Source organism: Drosophila ficusphila, unplaced genomic scaffold (assembly GCF_018152265.1).
Source record: "Drosophila ficusphila isolate 14025-0441.05 unplaced genomic scaffold, ASM1815226v1 contig_414, whole genome shotgun sequence".
In the NCBI taxonomy this organism is placed as follows: Eukaryota; Metazoa; Arthropoda; class Insecta; order Diptera; family Drosophilidae; genus Drosophila; species Drosophila ficusphila.
The window spans coordinates 21,559,098-21,580,566 of NW_025064328.1; the positions used below are offsets into that span (position 1 = coordinate 21,559,098).

General features: G+C 44.4%; 1 protein-coding gene across 2 annotated transcripts in view; it reads right to left on the reverse strand.

Annotated features, from left to right (window-relative positions):
* Window positions 1-21,469, reverse strand: part of LOC108101728 (guanine nucleotide exchange factor DBS) — a 240,935-nt gene that overhangs the window by 210,836 nt on the left and 8,630 nt on the right. For both annotated transcript variants that reach the window (XM_043208208.1, XM_043208209.1), the window contains 2 exons: window positions 19,484-19,633; window positions 19,315-19,427 (listed from right to left, as the gene is read on the reverse strand). In XM_043208208.1, the coding sequence (XP_043064143.1) occupies window positions 19,315-19,427; window positions 19,484-19,633 (263 nt within the window). The remainder of the gene's footprint in view (window positions 1-19,314; window positions 19,428-19,483; window positions 19,634-21,469) is intronic.

A 21,469-nucleotide genomic window follows, 5' to 3' on the forward strand; every position in this document is an offset into this window, starting at 1 on the left:
GGCCGCTGCCGCGATCGGCAGCAGAGAAGGGCTTCGAGCAACTCCCGCTGCCCGCCGATCGGGGAGTCGGTTTTACACACTTGGAACGATCAGACGTGAACGCGGAAAACACAAGGAAGCAGCAGCTAGACGACCCCAGGAAAGCACGTGGCCGACGGACATGGAGTCCTCCGCCGAGGAGTAATACGGGTGAGCCGGCCAAGGGCCGATCCCAAGTGTGGGAGGCCAGCGGTGCGCGGGATGTAGGGAATAGCGTAGGGACAGGCTTAACACTTAGGTAAGACCTTGTAAATAAATACCAGGAATAATACAAGAATGCTCGGCTCAATATTATTTTCCCAGTCCCGGTCACTAGAAAACCCGGGCGAATGCGGTCTCCGGATGACGGAACCGCATTCCTCCCTCTCTCCCATCCTTTCCCTCCTCGTAGTTCGGAGCACCGGCTACGGGGCCGGACGGGCCGGATAACCGATTCCCGGTTGACGGGATCGGCCGCTCACATCCTCCCCGTAGTTTGGGCACCGGCACACGGTTGACGGGGCCGGACAACCGATTCCCGGCCGACGGGATTGACCGCCCATAGCCTGTCCAGGTCTGTTGGCCGCCCCGGTTGACGGGCCGGCGGCACGACCGCGGCAAAAACCCCTCCCCTGGCCACCTCACCGGCCGCACGCGGAGCGCTCACGGTTGCTGGCCGGAGCGGGCATCGGTACCCGGACGTCGGGCGTATTCCTGCACGGATCCCGATTTCCTCCACTCGATACGCACACCTAAAGAGAAGCCCGCCTTCTTTTTCCTGCCTGTCTCCGTAAATAAAAATACTATAAAAATATTATATCCTGGCCCGTGATTAGCATCCTTACATATGGCGCCCGAACAGGGACTAGGCAGGGTAATGCAAGGATAATTCTCCCTTCGTGGCATAAAGAACCATCATGAAAATGTAAGTTAAAAATTTTGAGGTTGGAGAAGAAAAGCTAGGGGAGCACATTTTTACAACGGGGCGAAGTAGAGTACACGGGGAATTGAGAGAAAAGAGCAACCACGAGGAAATGTCGACGCACACGATACGAAATAAAGGCAAGCTAGTACAGTCAGACGGAGAATCAAAGCACGCACACAAACACGAGCATGTAAGCACACAGCCACGCGAGAAAAACAGAACAAGATGGAGAGAGTGAGAGCCGCAAAACTTAAGCCACGTGGACGCCGCAGCCACGCTATCAGATATCTAGTTCCCCTATACCTTTCGCGCAACTGGTCCTTCTTAGGTCCAAGTAGGACGCCCAATTCCGGCAGAGCCGGAAATATATAAGTCGCCACCGACCGTCAATCACCAGAACACCTAGAGACAACTTCGATCACCGAACTCGAGCACTAAGGACACTCCTGCCACCAGGACACACGAAGGATACACAACCAGTCAAGGACACGCAACAAGGACACTCCTGCCACCAGGACACACCAGGATACACAAACACTCAAGGACACGCAGCCTGGACACTCCTGCACCCTAGCCAGGACTACCAAGGACACGCAGCCAGGACACTTCTACCACCAAGGATACACAGCTATCAAGGGTAGGCAGCTGAGACACTCGCCAAAAACATGGGAGTCTCCTGGATTTCATACAGAAAGAAGCACGAGGCTATTCTTCTCGAGCTTGGCCTGGAACAAAACGGTACGGTCGAGGAGCAGCGGGCCCAACTGTACGCATTCGCCAGACAGCCGGAGCACTCCGAGGATACACTGATCCGGCTCGAGGAGTTGGAACAAGTATGGAAACTCCCCCTACGGAGATATTAAACCACCATCGCCGATATCGCCCTACCACGAAAAGACACCTAGCAGCAACCACACGCTGACCATACCACGCAGCACTTCCCCGTCCCCAGGGACGCGAGGAAAGTCGAAGAGCACTTGTAACGAACTACGTAAGCGTGCGGCTAGCTCAGCTGAGTTTGTGCGTTCGTCCCACCAAATTTATTGTAGCGTGACCCCGAAACCAAGAAATACGCAGAAGTTAGGTTAGACTTAGAATTATACGATGAGTTTATTGATCGTAGATTTACAAATTGATGTTTGATTTTGGCTCTGCTCTCTGGCGACTATATCGCCCTCGTTACCGCCGGTAATGGCTTCCGCGTCGACTCCTGCGGCGGCACGCCTGTCCTGCGTCCTCTGCCTTGCCGAGTCTTTCGGGCACCGGTCGCGTATTAGGCTCGCTACGAGCCTCTCACAACTTGGCGGATGTTAAGCAGAAAACCTCAATAGCGGGGCTAAGCAGCGTTGCCTGCAGTTAACACTTTTCGCTCCACCCCGGAGTTCGGCCGGGATTTTGTCGGCCTGGGCCTCGGCAGGTCCTCACTCTCGTGTGGACCGACTCCGGGCACCTTTCGCACAACTCCCTTGGATTTCCGTCGGCTGGCCCTCAGCAGGTCCTCACTCTTTCATGTGAACCGACGCTAGGTACCTCTCGCACAACATCCACTGGATCTTCGTCGGCTGGCCCTCAGCAGGTTCTCACTCTCGTGTTAACCGACGCCGGGTACCTCTCTCACAACATCCACTGCTCAGACTCCACCCAAATTCGTCGATTTCGAGACTCGATGACGCGCCCTACAACTAACCTTGTACCCTCGGGATCTCAGCTTGGCAAACTCAGCTTATGTAGACGTGGCCGTCGTTGGGCTTCTTGACTCGGCGATCTTGATTCCGGATTTAATGGCACTTGGTATTTTCCTTGGGTTTCACTCGCGTTGGTACGATCTCGTTGCAAGACTTTCACTTGACTGTCGTGACTACCTGCACGCGTCCTAAGCACGCGCCGCTGCGTCCCAGTTCGATGCAGGCATCTGCTCGATGTTGGCCGAGCAGAGAGCTGGTTCCGTGATCTGCATGGACGGACCTGGACAGAGGTCCGCCGGAAATTTTTAGAGTTCTTCCTACCGCACGGTACTATCAACGCCTCGACGACGAGATCCGCTCACACTTCCAGAAAGTGAATGAGCCATTCGAGGAAAACCTGGTAGATCTTCGCCTTCAGATGCGCCGCGCTGGATTCTCGCCAGAACAGGAATTGGAACGGGTCTACGAGAACATGCTGCCCGAGTACCAGATGTTCACCCGCCGGCAGGATTTCAAGACGCTAACCGAATTCACGCACCTAGTGGTCAACTATGAAATTGCCCGCAACCGCGGAGGCCGAACCGTCCGTGGATACCCGTCAGCAAGCCCAGACGCTGAGTATCCATCCCATAGCAGAGTCGCTCGACCCAGGGCGACTCCTGCCCACACACCGCAGGTGCCACGCCCTGGGAACGCGACCAACGAGGCCGCCAGCCGAGGCACCGGAGGAAACTCCAACTAAGGGGCCACGCCCATCAGGTCAACCGACCCCAGCACCGCCTGCCGAATCTGCAGCCAGGCCGGTCAATACGCCACGGAATGCTGGAACCAGAGAATCATGTTCTGCTGGAACTGCGGTCGCCAGGGCATACGCACTATCGAGTTCTGCAGGAACCAGACGCCGGGAAACGGGCAAGGGCCTCGAGTATCAGGGAGTCAACCAAAGAACCCACCGAACTCCCGCACCCAGTAAGCAACGCCATCCAGCAGGATCGGAACCATATACGCGCACAGGTCACGGTCAAGGGACGCCCTTTCACTGCCACCTTGGATACGGGGGCCTCGCATAGCTTTATAAGCGAACGCCTGGCGAGAAAACTCGACGATGGAAGGAATCACCGCGCCGTACGGTCACAGGTGAAGTTAGCAGACGGAACCGGCAGGGAGCTCACACAGGCCCTGCGAGTCACGATCCAGTTGGGGGAAGCTCGGGTCAGCGTCTCCGCTCTCATCATGGCGGACGTGCTGGACGACCTTCTGCTCGGCATGGATTTCCTGTGCTACAGTGTGGGGGCATGGCCCTCAAGCTCCAGCCACCAACGCCGCCTCACAGGCGCACCCAGAAGCCGCCTCACAGGGGCACCCAGAAACCGCCTCACGGGCGCACACACGCCGCCTCACAGGCGCACCCAGAAGCCGCCTCACAGGCGCACCCAGAAGCCGCCTCACGGGCGCACACATCAGCCGCCTCACAGGCGCACTTGGAAGCCGCCACACCGGCGCACACACACGCCGCCTCACAGGCGCACCCTAGCATGGCCTCCCTGCTTTGCATAGATAACCATGGAATCACTAAACGCGACTGCGCAACGATTAGAGACAACGACTAGGAGTTAAACAAACAAACAACAACAACCGACATGAATAATGAGGAGGAGTTCGCATGAGGTCTGATCGATAGCATCATGGCCCTTTACACGACGGTAGACGAAGAGATGCCAATTGAGGCATCTCCTGTAAAGCCAAGCCATCCGAGGGCAAAAGGGCAAGAACCGATAGGGGTGAAAACACATCACCACCACCAAGACCGAAGAAGCCCAGAGGCCATGCAGAGCCCAAATCAAAGGCGGAGATAAAGGTACCCTCCCAGAAAGCGCCGTCTAGGCCATCGCTAAAAAAGCCTCGCGCAACATGTAAGGGGAATTCGGAAGACGGCAAAGGGAGACCTGCTCTTTGAGCTCTCAAGGCCGTCAGACCCGAACACAAGGGCGCTGGAAGAAGCCGTAAAAGGCTTTCTGGGATCGAAAGCGGAGGTAAGGTCACTGACTGAGATATCGCTGGTCGAGGTCAGGGACATTGATGAGGTCACGACAGAGGAGGAATTGCTGGAGGCATTGAAAACCCAGTTTGGTGAAATCCAAGTCACCAGGTCCTCTATTGTGTCATACCGGAAGGCATACAGACACGGTGAACAAGCTGGTGGAGGCGGGGAAAGTTCGAGTGAGCTGGGTAATATGCCGCATAAGAAGGAAAGTGCAGCCAGTCCGCTGCTTTAAGTGCATGGACTACGGTCACACGGCTAGCAGATGTTCTGAAGAGGCCAACTACAGAGACACCTGTTTCAAATGTGGCGAATCTGGCCACAAACCCAAGGACTGTAAGAAGAGTCCAAAATGCATATTGTGCGCCAGGAAGGGAGAAAAGGAGACGGACCGCTGTGGACAACACGCCACTCCACTCACAGACATCATGTCAGAAAAGGGTTTAATAAGAGCTAAAGTAGGCTGGCTATACGTATATAGCTGCTACCTCCCTCCATCGCTAAGCCTGGAGGAGTTCACAGGTATACTTGACTTACTGGTCAGAGACGCGAGAGACAAGTCACCATGCTTAATCGCCGGCGATTTAAACGCATGGGCGATCGACTGGGGTAGCGTCAGTACAAACTCGAAAGGGAGAGCAGTTCTTGACGCGTTTGCGGCGCTGGAGGTCACCCTTCTGAAGAACGGGCGCGTTCAGAAGAGGAAATGCAGGATCTGCCATAGACCTGACGTTTGTAAGCAGCACGCTCGTACCCAGGACGTCCTGGAATGTAAGCAAATGCTTCATCCATAGTGACCACCAAGCGATAAAAACGGTTATCCATAGTCGGGCTCTCGCTCTTGTACCTATCAGAGTCAGTAGATATAAACCGGAATCCCTTGATAAGGATGTCTTCAGTATATACTGCAAGAACTGTACCGAAGTGGCACAGCCAAAGACATGGCGAGCTAGGTCATGGCATGCGTGACCCGAGCATGCAATGCTTCCATGACAAAGACTGGAAATAGGCCTAACAGGCAGCCCGTTTACTGGTGGAACGATGACATTGCCAAAGCTCGGAAAGAATGCTTCCGTGCCAGACGAGCATACCAGAGAGCACTAAGACGTGGGGTTTCCCACGCCGCCGCCCAACAATACACCTTCAAGGAGAAGAGGCGAGCGCTCAAAGTCCTGATAAAAGAGAGCAAGAAACGGCTATTCCTGCAACTTTGCGACCAGGCGGACTCGGACCACTGGGGCACAGCATACAAAATAGCGATAAAGATCTGTTGGGAAAAATAGTAGTCCACCTATTCCCGCACCAACCGCCCAGACGGGTAGACAGGTTGGCAAACGTGAACTGGACCGATACCCCCTCCGATTGTGTGACAGAAGAAGAGGTCCTGCTAGCAGCGCGGCGAATAAAATCAGGGAAAGCTCCCGGCCCCTACGGAATACCGAGCGCGGTCATGAGGAAGGCCATCGAGCTTCAACCAAGCTACTTTGCTTCTCTTTTCAGCAGGTGCATCTCGGAAGGGGTGTTCTCCAAGTGCTGAAAGAGACAGAACCTAGTTTTGATCCCAAAGGGAGGTAAAGTGCCTAAAGACCCCTCAGGATACCGACCGATCTGCTTGCTAGACACCGCTGGCAAAGCCCTAGAACGGGTCATATGCTCCCGACTAGAAGCCTCAATCAACAGCTCAGGAGGTCTGTCCGACTCCCAGTTCGGCTTCAGGAAAGCTCGCTCTACGAAGCAGGCTATCCAAGAAGTCGTAAATCTGGCTGCTAGAGCAATTGAAGGTGGCGGTGGGGCACCAAGGAGTACTGCCTGGTGGTGACGCTAGACGTCAAAAATGCTTTTAATTCGGCTAGCTGGGCAAGGATCCTAGAATGCCTGGTTAACAAGGGCATTGATCTAACCCTAACCCGAATTATAGAAAGCTACCTAAGCCAACAAGTGCTACGCTACGAGACCAATGAAGGAAGGAAAACATTCAGAGTCACGGGAGGAGTTCCCCAGGGATCGGTCCTCGGGCCGACGCTGTGGAACCTTATGTACGACGGGATCCTCCGACTGACACTCCCACCTGGCGTAAAGATGATCGGCTTCGCAGATGGCGTTGCCATTGTGGCAGTTGCTAAACACACGCATGAGCTGGAGGCTATAACCAATGCGGCGATCAGACAGGCGAAGAAATGGCTAGTAAATGTCGGACTTAGCCTTGCAGAGCATAAGACGGAGGCGGTGCTTATAAGCTCCAGGAAGGTCGTGGAGAGCGTGACACTCACAGTGGGTGGCACAGCCATAAAATCCCGACCCCATCTCTGCTATCTAGGAATAATCCTGGGCCACAGGCTCTCCTTCAAGGAGCACTTGAAGTATACAGCCGAGAAGGCCTCGACAGCCTGTTCAGCACTGGCCCGCATCATGCCAAACACGAGGGGACCCAAAGAGCTGCGTAGACGGCTACTGAGCAGCGTTGTTAGGACAATAACGACCTATGCGGCACCAATTTGGGCAGACGCCACAGCAAAAAAGACCTATACGAAAGAGGTAAGAGCGGTCTACAGAACTTGTGCCCTGAGAATCGTCAGCGCGTTACGAACGGTCTCAGGAGATGCAGCTGAAGTTCTGGCCGGAATGATGCCATTCGACGTAGGCATACGCGAGCTTGCATGCGCACACGAGGTTTCCCTAGAGGAAAGCAGGAAGAGATCCCTTGCTGAGTGGCAGCAAGGATGGCACTGCTCCGTTAAGGGCAGGTGGACGTTCAAGCTCATCCCTAAGGTAGAGGTGTAGCTAGAATGGACGCATGGGCAGGTAAACTATTACCTGACTCAGTTCCTGAGCGGCCACGGCTGTTTCAGAGCGTAACTCCACCGATTCGGGCACGCGGAAGACCCGTTCTGCCTAAGAAGTGGCACTAGTTGTCCAGAAGATGCTGAGCACGTCATTTTTATCTGCCCAAGGTTCAGCAGACAGAGGGATGAGCTACAAAGACAGTGCGGCGAGCCGCTGGCACCAGAGAACCTGGTCGCCAACATGCTGGGAAGCGTCTCAAATTGGGAGGCAGCTGCAAAAATGGCGAATAGCGTCATGAAGGAGTTGAGGCGTGAAGAACAAGCCATGAGAAGGAGCCTCTAAGGCTATACTCCGCCCGAGGTAATACCAAACGGTTGTATCGGGGGACAGTAATATGTGCAATAAACAGGCGTAGTCCTGGTTTCGCAAGACCACTTGAACGCATACTGCGGTACGCTAGCGTCTATGTGAAAAAAAAAAAAACAGGCGCACCCAGAAGCCGCCTCACAGGCGCACACACAAGCCGCCTCTCCTTAGCGGCCTGGTCTGTGTAGATTCTTATGTCACGAGTGCCATACAAATCTTGCCTTAATTTTCCTAGAGCCCAGACTATAGCGAGTAACTCTCTTTCTTTAGTTACGTAACGGGTCTCGCAGTCTTTAAGGGTTCTGGATATTATCGTTATGGGTTTTTTTTTTCTTGCAACGGTACAGCCCCGATGCCGCGATGCCCGACGCATCGGTTGTCAGATCGAACGGTTTCTTAAAGTCTGGGTATTTGAGGGTGACATCTCCTGATGCCAAAATGTTTCGAAGTCTATTGAATGCGTCTCTTTGCTGATCGTTAAAATTTATTGGTATTTTGCTAGACATGTGTTAACTTACGGAACCATTTTCTCCCTTAAGGAGGTAGGTAAGTGGTCTGGCTATAATAGCTGTCAGTCCTAAGAATGATCTTAGTCAGAATAAGCTTGTCGGGTCTGCGTATTCCTTAATGGCTGCTTCCTTTTCAGGGTCAGTTGTAGCCGCGTTTCGGGTTACTACGAAGCCGAGGTATTGGACACTTTCTTTAAAAAAATTGGATTTCTTTTTCGAGATGGTCATATTGGCTTGGCCTAATTTTTTCAGGACCCAGTCAATGTGACTGACATGCTCTTTTTAGTTTTCCGAAAAGATTATGACATCGTCAACATAGACGTAACACGATTTCCCTATCTGCTTTATCAATACGTCATCGATTACCCTTTGCAAACTGCTAGCAGCATTTTTAATCCAAAAGGTAAACGGCAGAATTCATACTTGCCTCCGTTGACTGAAAATTAAGTTTTTTCGCGATCTTATTCCGCGAGGAAAATTTGGTGGTAGCCAGATTTTAAGTCTAGAGTTGTAAAATATTTGGCTTTGCCAAGGCTTGCCAGTATTATTAACCCTTGCAAAGGTATTTATCAGGAATGGTTTTTTCGTTCAGTTTCCTGAAGTCGATGACCAAACGCTTTTTCCTACCACCTGTCTCATCTGACCCTTTTTTATCGATCACCCAAGTCGGATTATTATACGGTGATCTCGACAGGGTTATAATATTAGACTTCAGTAAGTCTTTTATTTCTTTATTAACGAACTCTGCGACACCCATTGGGTGTGGGTACGCTTTAGAGTACACCGGGTTGTTATCCTCAGTGCGAATAGTTGCCACAACATTTGTGTTGTGCGGCAAGGTTTGAGTTGCGCCGGAGAAGATGTTAGATCTTTTTTTCATCATTTCGATATACTAATTCTTACTTACTGGTAAAGTTTATATTGTTAGGCAATTTAAAATGAAAAATGGGGAAGTTGTTCCCAAGACACTTATTTGGCACTTTTTATTTATGTCGTTGGACCCGTGAATTGAATTCACGCGAAATGGTGGCTACTGGCGTTATGTTTTTAAGCTGATTTACGGGCTTTATATAACTTTTCGCTGACCCTGTACCAATAAGAATTTTTAAAGCTCTCCCAGCCAGCCGTAGTTCGATAAACGGTAGCTGCGACCGCTCTCTAAAAAATTGAGAAGGTCATGGGAGTCGACCAAGTCTCTGTCGTCTTCGATTGCGCTCAGCGCGGCTACCGCAGCGTTTTCATATTCTTGGTCTTTGGCATTGGCGATTTGCTTGATGTTGTCAAGCCGCTACACAGTGGGCGATTTGGCCTCGCTAGCGGCATTTAATTCAAATTTCAACTTTCAAAAAGCTATGATTTTTTTCACAATTCGATAATAGATACTTTGATTAGATTTATCCAAGCTTTTAAAAGCTCTATGATCAGCTGATCATCAGCTGCGAACGGACAAACACAGCATATGATTTTGCAAAGAGCTTTACAAAATTTTATATGTTTGCGCGCATCGAATTCAAGTTCCTCAGAAATTTACAACTTTTAGTGAATTTATTAAAAGTTTGGTTTTTTTTATTAATTTCAAGGTATGCATTACAAAAAAAAATAATGTTTGTGACCAGTCTATAAATGTGTAGCTCATAAAACGTAGTGGTAATTCAGTGTATTAACAACGAGCCCGGATTAACGTACACCTGCCTTTCGTGGAGTAGAACTTACCTGATTCAAGTGGATTCAGTCTTACTCTTTTATTAGCCGAAAGTGTGAATCAGTGGCGTCCAATGTGTGTAATATGAACTGCTAGTACCTGCTAGCCTTCAAACTATGGTACTTTTAAGGCACAATGTCAGTAGCAAAAAGGGATCTTTTTTAGTATATTTTAGTATTTTTACTATGCCTCCGTCTGATTTAGGTAACTCCAAATAAAATTCTAGCCTTTTTATACCCTTGCAGAGCAAAAGGGTATTATAATTTCTGTCAGAAGTTTGCAACGCAGTGAAGGAGACACCTCAGACCCCAAAAAGTATATATATTCTTGATCAGCATCACGAGTAGAGTCGGAATACGTCTGTACGTCTGTCCATCTGTCCGTCTGTCCGTTTCCGCGCAAACAAATCTCTCAGTTTTAAAGCTATCTTGATGAAACATTCCCAAAAAGTGTGTAGTTATTGCACGCAGTATACATATAAGTCGGAACGGGCCGGATCGGCCGACTATATCAAATAGCTCCCGTACGAGGGAATGAAATGAAAAATTCTCACGCCGTTGTTTTTCATCAGATCGACTTGAGTTCTTCAAGATGGCGTTTTCTAACTGTTATTGAATTCGAAAAATATATATAGAATTAATGGACATAAATTGATAACATGGTTGTTTTTTTATCCCACGAGCATGATTTTTTGAATATCAAGTTTTTTAACAACCTAAATATTGAGAAAAAAGTTTCATAAACATCGGACAGCTATATCTTATAGCTACAATAGGAAAGATCGAAAAATCTATAAAGAAATAATGGAAATAAAATTATAACATCCTTGCTTTTCATCAGACAAGTATGATTTTTGGAATATAAAGTTTTCTTACGACTCTTGAATTACGAATTAAATTCGATCAAAATTGGAGAACTATATCGTATAGCTCCCATATGATCTATAGTCAAAAATATGGAAAATGAAGCCTTTATGCGTTTTGTTCGACATATTTGATGACTGCAAAGGGTATATAAGCTTCGGCTTGCCGAAGCTAGCTTCCTTTCTTGTTTAAATAAAGTTTAATTATGAAATATGTTCATTGAAGTTAAAAAAATAAAAGTAAAACAAAATTTTATATAAAAAAAATTTTTTCTCTGATCAGTGAAAAAAACCGACTGAAGACATTTATTTTAGTTTAGAAGTTACAGTCGAATCCCGATAATTCGTACTCCGATAAATCGAAAATCGCGATAATTCGTAAAAAATTCTGTCCCCTTGAAAAATTCGTAAAAATTCCATACATTTTGGTCCTCTCGTTAATTCGTAGTATTTGGCGCAACGCAAAGAATATTGAACCTTTTATAAATCGTAATTTTGTTTCGTAACCTCTTATAAATCGTAAAACGGCGAAATTTTTTGTAGTTAAAGCACCGTTAGATTTTGCAGACAGCTATGCCGCCTTTATGTCGCTATGCATTATGAATTTTGTGTTTCTCTCGCTGTTATAATTTTATGTTATTGTTTAATTTTCTTTTTATTTGAAAAACGTACAAATGAATGTACATACTTATAATGTTTGTTTAATTTTAATAAAATTAAATACATATGTTAACATGATGTGAAACGTAAAAACCCCCTTTATTCGACTCTTTCATTTTTGAGCACAGTTAAATAGAAATCTCGATAAATCGAATTCCCGTCTAATTCGTAAAAAAATTGATCTCCTTGCCATTTCGAATTATCGGGACTCGACCACTGTGCGCTGGCGCCTTTGACCAGTTATCCTATCTGAGGAGTTTAGTCTTTTTGAATTTTTTGCTTGCATGTGGCCTTTGCATGCATTTGGTTTTGTTTAAAATGTCGCTGTTGCTTGGACTTGGAAGACGATGGATTCCAGTCCATGGGCTCTGCTGCCTGACGTGGATTGTCACGGTCGGCCCAGTTCTCTGGCTTACGCCCAGAACCATTTTGTTGGTTCCTATCTGGTTTTTTAAAATAATGAGGATTTTTTTCGTTTCCTTGTTTATGGGGAGCGCGGTACTGAGTCTTAGGAAAGTCAGAATTCTGTGTCTTCTGTTCCATTGCCCTAGCATACGTTGCCGCGAACTGGCTTCTTTCGATGCTGACTTCAGCCTCCCTAGCTAATGTTAATGCCGAAGGAAGGGTTTTTGGCTGTGCCGGGAATACGACTGCCCTTAGGATTTTTTTTTATTCCTGAGATAGAGCGTCCGCCCTTACCTCATTGTTGAGCAGTGTGGCTCTTTCAATGTCGTGGGACATGACAATTTTATTCGTGACAAGGGTTAGCTTACGCTCAACCTCGTCATAGTATTGTATGAGGCTTTGGTCACTTTGGCGAACAGCCTCAAGCTGTTGTCGCAACAGCCTCAACGAAGTTTTATCTGCTAGGGATCAGTCTAATCTTGCCAGAATGGCATCGAAATTAAGTACAGTGTTGAGTGATTTCAGCAACGCTCGCGCTGGGCAACTAATTTTATTCCTGATTATGGTAACGACTTGATAATGGGCACAGCTGCCCTGGTAAGGTTTAAAGAGTTCGTATGTATCCGTGGCAGATTGCCTACGTACTTGTCTTGCTCAGCGTTAAAATCTTAACTACGTGGAGCGGCATGGGGGTTTTCCTGGCTGTACTGAGACTCTTTGGTAGGCCTCCACCTGTGGGGTCTCTACGCGCATATTTTGTAACTGCATATTAACAGAACTGATTTGATCTTCAAATTCTGCTCGGAGCATAGTTTCCTGTTGCGCTAAGGCGCCCTGGATAATGTTTTGCAATTCATTCGCGTTCATTATGTCTTCTTTCTCTTAGATTTGAACCTGTCTTGGAACCCGGGTCTCTTCTTCTTCACTATCACTCACGACTTTCTTTTTAATTTCTCTATACGGACCTGGAAAGTTCATTAAACTTGAACTTATGCCCCCTAATTCATACGAGGTTCAATACATATACAGTCGAGTCCCGATAATTCGAAATGGCAAGGGGATCACTGTTTTTTACGAATTAGACGGGAATTCGATTTATCGAGATTTTTTCAAGGGACTTTTTTTCAAGGGAACAGAATATTTTCGGAATTATTGCGATTTTCGATTTAGCGGGGTACGAATTATCGGGATTCGACTGTATTTAATTGTTTGTGAAAACACCGAATAAAATGCGAAAAAAAGAATAACCAACTGCTAATCACGTCGGCGTCACCATGAAAATTCAATATGCTTTTATATAGAGCAAAAAAAGGGGTGTGTCCAGCCTACGCACGACAGAAGTGAAACTTCTTCATCACTACTCATTATTAAAATTGAAATTCTGTAGGAAACCGAATAAAAGCCTTTTTAGACGCTTAATTTTAGAGGTCTCGAAATGTGCTGGCGACTCTCAAAAGTTAACAAACCGATTGAGAAGAAGAAGAAGACAAATACATATCGATATGTGTTTTCATTTCTAGGTCAAATAAAATGGATAGAAATTATGGTGCCAATTAATATCTGTATGCAACCTGTTCGATGGGAATTCCTTTTGACATTCACACCTCTCACCACTTTTTCAACTGCAACCGCATTTTATTTGTAGATTTTTACGCTCTCAACTTTGTGCGAGCGCGCTGAGAGCGAGAAAGGATAGAGGAGGATAGAGACATCGTTCGTCAGCGGTTAGAAAGGGATGGGGATCCTCGCTTTTTCGTGACGGTCGAGAAAAGATAGAGGAGGATAGAGACATCGTTCGTCAACAGTTAGAAAGGGATGGGGATCCTCGCTTTTTCGTGACGGTCGAGAAAGGATAGAGGAGGATAGAGACATCGTTCGTCAGCGGTTAGAAAGGGATGGGGATCCTCGCTTTTTCGTGACGGTCATGAATCGGTTTTACTCCGTCCCCGAAAATCCATAACGCGCCTAAAGAAGTTTCACTTCAAAAAACGCGAATCTTCTGATTTTCAGTGGTTTTATTCTTGGGCGAAATTTAGTAAAACGAAATCGAAAGTTACGACGATACGTTCGATAAGGAGTTCGAGCGGCGGCCGAATTCGCCTGAGCGAAATAGCTTTATTAAATTCTTAAAATTATAAAAATTCTCTTTTCAAGCGAACGGTCGTTTTTTTTTTTTGCGCTCCGAATTTTTCATCTTTATTGATAAAACCAGCAGTGGTTCTGTTTTAAGATTTGAATATTTGATTATTTAAATACATTTTTTTTCGAACCGTTTCGCTTTGCGAGTGAATTTTTGTGCTTATTGTGTTTATCAAAAACTGTCCCCGCTCTTCCGCTCTCCCGCTTTTCTCTTTTGTACTAACAAACTCGAAAGTTCTAAGCGTGCAATTTATACGCTCTCGCGGTACAATTGAGTTGCTCGCTTAAAAAATTCGATTTCATTTTCTCTTGGCACAGTGGTCCGTAATTTAATAAACATGGAATCCTACAATGTCTGCTTAAAAAAACCTGCCTTCAGGTAATAAAGTCTGAGCAGGCTAAACTCACTTGTTGGCTTTGTGACAAGATGGTGCACACTAAGTGCGCTGGATTCCCATGGCGGACAAGTGACGGTCTTAGTAAAGGCCTTGGTTTGCAGTCCTGCTGTGTAGCTTGTTGCGAAGAAAATGAAGTCCTTGATAAGCCAAACTAAAGGCGGCCTTAAGGGACTGATCACTAGTTTTGGCATAGTTAGAGATAGTTTTGCCAAGGTTAGTGATCTACTCTTAGATGAGTCCCCGAAGCGCAAAAAGGCTGCTGCTACCCCCACAAAAGGTTTCTGAGACCGAACTACCGGCCCAAATTGTCACCGCAGGCCCATAGCCTGCAGTAACAAAACCCCTCACAGTGGTTCCACAAATGAGACTTCACCCTGATCTCACATCATTTGATGTCGTAGCAAGCTAACAAAATTGTATACTGATAGCTTTTAGTTTGCATCCCAAGTTATTGTGTTTACAGGAGATCTTTAGCTCCGAAGTTTTTCCCGGTAAGTACACAGTATATAGGCATGACCGTCCCTCTATACGGAGAGGGGGCGTCCTTATTGCAGTGGAAGCTAACCTCACGTCAGAAGAGGTCTTGAAAGAAGATCTTTTGAACTTTAAGTTAGAATTTTCAGGTTAATTTTTATTACCTGCTCTTACATACCTTCTTTGTCCGAACTTAAGGACTATTTTAGGCACCTATCAGTTGTAAAGTCAATTTCGAGTTCTTTGTCCGATATGGATCAGTTAGTAGTTCTAGGTGATTTTAATATACCTGGAACTACGTGGTCCCCGGATGATAATTCCAATGCTTTACAACCCATAGGCCACAATGAATGCATTGATGGTCTACTTGACATACAGACACTGTGTCAGGTAAACCATGTTCGAATGCCTTGTCTCAAATCCTGAAAGCGTTTTTCTTTCCAGAGCAACACCACTTACGCACCACACACACCACAGGTATCCGTAGCACCCTGCTTTCGAGGTGCCTATCGACACTAGTATAACAGTTGAAAATAATGCAATAAAGACAGCCAAGCGAACTCATTGTTTTCGCAGGGCTAACTTTCTGAATCTTATTCATCTTATATCTGGCAATGACTGGTCCGATCTCTACTCCTGCAATAATATGGAATTGGCAATCAATTTGTTTTTTAACTCGTGTGTTCCGCTATATAACCCGACAATATCCAATAAGCCACCTTGGTTTAGCAAGGATTTGTCACACCTTAGGAATTTAATGTCCAGACTTTATAAAAAATATAAGGTTTCAGGTTTTCAGTCTCTTTTTGGAAAATACATAAGAGCTCGGTCAAACTTTACCGTGCTTAACGCTCAGTGTTACAAAAATTATTTAGTCCGTTGCAAGTCCCACTTTTTACGGGATCCTAAACGGTTTTATAATTTTGTTAACATTAAGCGCAGAACATGTTCGTTTCCGCCTTCACTTTCGTTTGAAAGTATGACGGCTAATGCTGATCAGGCAATATCCGATCTGTTTGCCCAATTGTTTCAAACAACATACTCCACAGAGTCTCATTCAAGTGAGCAATATTTATACGCCATACCTAAGTCGAACTTAATATTTCGTCCCACTTTAAACGAAAGCTCCCTTCTTTTGGATCTTCAAAGTGTTACACCAGTTTACTCCCCAGGTCCTGACGGGATTCCTGGGTGTGTTCTTAAACACTGTGCTAATGCATTGTGTAAACCCCTTCTCAAGCTGTTTACCCTATCCCTACAAACTTATCAGTTTGGAAGAAGTCATTTGTTATTCCCCTTTATAAAAAGGGAAACAAGTCGGATGCTAGCAATTTTAGAGGTGTTTCTAAATAGTTAGCAATTCCAAAGCTTTTTGAGCGAGTATTAACTCCTCACTTGCAGCACCTTTGTAGATCAGTCATATCTCCATGCCAACACGGATTTATGAAGCGCAGGTCTACTACAACAAATCCTGTAGAGCTCGCGTCCTTTGGGATAAATGGCCTTAGAAAAAATTTTTAAACTGGTGTCATATACACAGACTTCAGTAAAGCATTTGACTCTGTAAATCACTTCCTTTTGATTCGCAAACTTGACATGATAGGGTTTCCAGTTGATCTTTTAAGTTGAATCTCTAGTTATCTTAGTGGCCGCATACAAAGAATGCTTTTCAAACATTCCTTAAGTAGTGTACCACAAGGAAGCCACCTGGGACCATTACTTTTTACCTTCTTTATTATTGATCTTCCATTGATCATAGCGCATTCCCGCGTACTTGTGTATGCGGACGATGTAAAACTGTGTCTGCAGTATAATGAATACAATTTTCAAAACTGGTGTCACGACAATTTACTGAAATTAAACAGCTCTAAGTGTAAGCTGATGACGTTTTGTCGGGTCAATCCGCATAATATCACCTACTCGTTAAGTGGTAATGCCTTGGAAAGAATTACGCTTGTTGACGATCTTGGCGTCCTCTTGGACCCTAAACTTAAATTCTCTCTTCATATTTCGAACACGGTTAATAAAGCTAGGGGAATGCTTGGATTCATTAAACGATGGTCGAAGGAATTTGAGGATCCTTACGTTAACAAGGCTTTATTCGTATCATTGGTCCGACCGATCCTTGAGTATGGGGCACCCGTATGGAGTCCCCAATAGGGAGTATATGCTGTTCGCATAGAATCAGTACAAAAAACTTTTTAATTTTTGCCCTACGCCGCCTAAAGTGGAATGCAAACCTATTTCTACCCTCCTATTCTCATAGATTGCTCCTCATTAACTTACGATTATTATTTTTATTTTAGTCTAGTCTATGCATATGTTTAAAATTCCCACGACTGTATCAATTTTATTGTTTTTTGGGTATTAGTACATTTATCTTAAACATTGCAATGTATGTTTAACATAAAACCGTTTAACTTAAAAAGTTTTTTTACCTATTTTTATTTTCTAGTTTTTAGTTTTTATGTCGCATTCTGTTTAATTCATTTAGTGCTTCATTATTGCAAGGTTTCTTGCCCGTTAGTTTATTTTACCATTTTGTTCCCAAGAGTAATAGACATTTAAACGGTCTTTCGTGGAGTCGAACTTACCGAATTCAAGTGGATTCAGTCTAATTCTTTTATTAGCCGAAAGCCGAATCAGTGGCGTGCAAAATGTGTAATATGAACTGCTATTACCTGCTAGCCTTCAAACTATAGAACTTTTTAGGCACAATGTGCTACTGACATTGGGGGATCTTTTTTTGAGTATATTTTAGTATTTTTTAGTATTCCTCTCTCTGATTCCGAATAACATTCTAGCCTTTTTTAGATAAAGTTTATTAATGAAATATGTTAATTCAAGTTAAAAAAAGGTAAACAAAATTTAATATTTAAATTTTTTTTTTTAATTAAACAAAATATTAAAAAGATGTTAAAAAATTTTTTTTAACTTATTAAATTCTATGATTTTTCTCTGATCAGTGAAAAAAAAACGGACTGAAGACATTTAGTTTAGAAGTTATAATTTAATTGCCGCTGGCGAGACCAATTCGGCCTTTGTGCAGAGGTCCAATAAAGGGGCAAGGCTATGTTCAACAAGATGCGCCTGAGTCTTGAGGGGAAAACGCTAACGACATATCATACTTCTCCACCCTAATGCCATACAGTTCTCGGCGCGATTTAACCTTTCACCTTAAATTGGGTGGTGTCCCGCTAACGACGTATCATTTTTAGCCACCCTAACGCCACACAGTCCTCAACAGGATACAAAATCTTGACTTGGGTGATGGATTCAGGCTGGATTGATCAGATACCTAAATTACAAAATCAATTTCTAAATTTAAATCTTATTATTATACGCCATTTAGTGGCTGCGCCCATCTTAAATATTGAGGTTGTATAGTGCACTGTATTCTTCTTGTCAAGCCCTTTTATTTGATACCCATATTGGTGGGATTGATAAAAAATTGTTATTAGCCATTTGGTAGCGACGGCCATCTTAGATTTCAATTTTGAATAGTAAAATGTATTCTACTTGTTGAGACCTTTCATTTGATACCCATGTTGATGGGATTGATAAAACCTAAGTTATCCGCCATTTTGTAGAGACCGACATCTTGGATTTTAATTTTATATAGTACATTGTATTCTACTATACCCATATTGATGGGAATGATAAAACCTACGTTATCCGCCATTTTGTAGAGGCCGCCATCTTGGATTTACAATGTTATTGACATTACTATAGTGTATTGCCATCGGAACTGAAGGTGTGTACTAAATTTCAGATCAATCTGACAACAGGAAGGTACTTAAATTTCAATTTATAATTTTGACCCTAGAAAAAAAACACGGTAAGCTAAATAAAACCATTTAAATTACGAGGGGGCGAAAGCTTTATGATCGCTTGCTGAGTGATGCAGTGCAATGCATCTAAAATCTATCATTATTTTCCGTTAATTTTATATATATTTCAGCACGATAGCTTTAAAACTGAGAGACTAGTTTGCGTTGAAACAGACAGGAGGACCGTGATGAACTGACTGAATTTAAAATTCTCTTTGATTTGTAAGGGTATAAAAAGAATTTGGTCAAAAAAATGTGTTTTAGTCTAAACGAACTTTTCAGCCTAACCATTATATCGTTAAACTGAAAACAATGAATGGAAAATTACCAAACAAGATAACCAAGAGTATTTATAACTTCGGCTCGCCAAAGCTAGCTTCCTTTCTTGTTGTTTAGTTTAAATATTCCGAGCAATGTGTACAACAGTAAAATGATATTTTAGGAACTGCTTTGAAATGTCCCCTAGTATCAAAATAAATACGCCCGCAATAATATATTAAGACAAAAATAACAGACCTCTCAATTGCACTAATATTGCCGATGCGTTCAAAAAAATCTTTAAATTCCTCCATCGATTTGATGTGAAACAATAGCTCTTCTCCGTGTTTAGTTGCTTCAAATATATCCACCTTAATGAAACGATTTAAATCAGTTAAGAATCGCTTAAAGAATGTTTGTTATTAACCTTTAGGCATTCGTAGGCGGTCGTTTGATTTTCCAAAAGCTTATTCGTTGCTTCCACAGAATTCGGAAACTCAATATCGTGTATTGCTTTCATGAAAACATCTAGCTGGGTTGAGACGTTATGCGTTAATGTCGAAAAATTTTCCAGGGACTGAAATATATTATAAATATTATAAATCTATTAGTGTTTTTATTTATCACAATCTTGTTAAGTATATCTATTATAAAATTGTGAAGAATATTAAGAAAATAATAGCAAAACAAGAAAGGAAGCTAGCTTCGACAAGGTTTAGCTTATATACCCTTGCAGTCATCAAAAATATCGAACAAAATACATAAAGGCTAAACAACTTCAAAGCTATGACGATTTTTCTATTAATTTTCGACTACTTTTTATACTTGTATGTCTCATATATTCATTTTGATCAAATTTAATTAGAAATTCAAGAGTCATTAGAAAGCACTATACTCCAAAATTTTTTTTTTTGCCTTTATTTAAATTTACATTTTTAGATTTACCCTATTGCAGCAATATGATATAGTTTTCCAATTTTAATATAATTTAATTCAAAATTAGATAGTAGTTCTGGAAGAAATCAAGTCGATTTGAACAAAAGCAATTCTGTGAGATTTTTGTTTTTAATCTCTCGTATGGGACACATCCTACATAGTCGCCCGATCCGGCCAGTTCCGACTTATATACTGCGGGCTTTCGGATACCCCCCCATCGTCAGTCCCGGACGGCAATTGTCATAAATAATGTTAAAATTGTAGAGCACATCGTGTTTGTGTTGTTTCACAGACTTCGCTGGCTGGGTCACATCGCCCGTATGGAAGAAGACGCTCCGGCATGTAAGGTGTTTGATGCGGTAATTGTCGGGAAACGGAGGAGAGGACGACCCCGTATGCGTTGGCAAGACCAGGTGATGGGAGCCCTGTCTACATCCGGTGCTGTCAACTGGAGAAGGCGCGCCCAGGACAGGGATGCGTGGAGGCAAATCGTGCACAGGCTGTGACCCGTCAAGGGTTGTGATGGCCAATTATTATTTATCGTGTTTGTGAAACACAAGATTATTAAGAAGAGATATATCAGCAAAGCAGATAAATTATAAAGACTTGGGTACAAAAAAATTTCAATATTCTAATATTACAATATTATATTACATACTAGCTGCCCGTCCCAGCTTCACCCGGGTTTTTTTTTTAAGTTGCAAAAACTTTGGTTGTTCATTATTTGCGGGAAGTAAGGAACCAATTCTGTGATACACCTGTCCTTGGATGGTAAAAGTAGGTGAAAATCCAGGCATTAGGACCTCCTTATCTACTTCAAATGACGTCATCTGAAAGCAAGAATTATTCTAATCCTGCTTAAAAGCCTGCGCGATTCGTTACTGTCGTATAAAAATAAAGATTTGATAGGTTCCTCTGGCTCGCCAAGTAATGGAATTTTAACCTTTCCACCAGAACAGCACATACCTGGAGGTTCTTCTTTCCATTTCAGTGCTTCACAATATCTGAATTTTTATCCATTCTCCCAATGATATCCAATCGGTTATTAACATAGTCGATCAAAGGGTCATACTCAAAAGAGGCACCATTAAACGCCTCCCACGTTCTCATTGATAACGTACGTGTTCTTTCTGCCTGCCGCTCAGCATTTAAAAGACGTCGTCTTTGTGAATCTTCGTCAGACTCTGCCGCAAACAATTGCGCGTGACGTTCGGCATCTAAAACTCGACGTGCCTGAGTCTATTCCACTGTCTCAGCAGCTCTTTGAGATGCGTGGCGTTCAGCATCCAGGGTCTGACTGGCCCGAGTCTGCGTATAGGTCTCAGAAGCTCTTTGAGTCGCATGACGCTGAGAATCTAACATCTGACGCGTCCGAGTCTGCTCTTCAGATTCTTGGCCTCTAGCAACATTTGCAGCTCGAGCTCTGCTAGAAATACTGCTTAGATTGGATTTACGTTTGCGTGGCATATCGAAAACA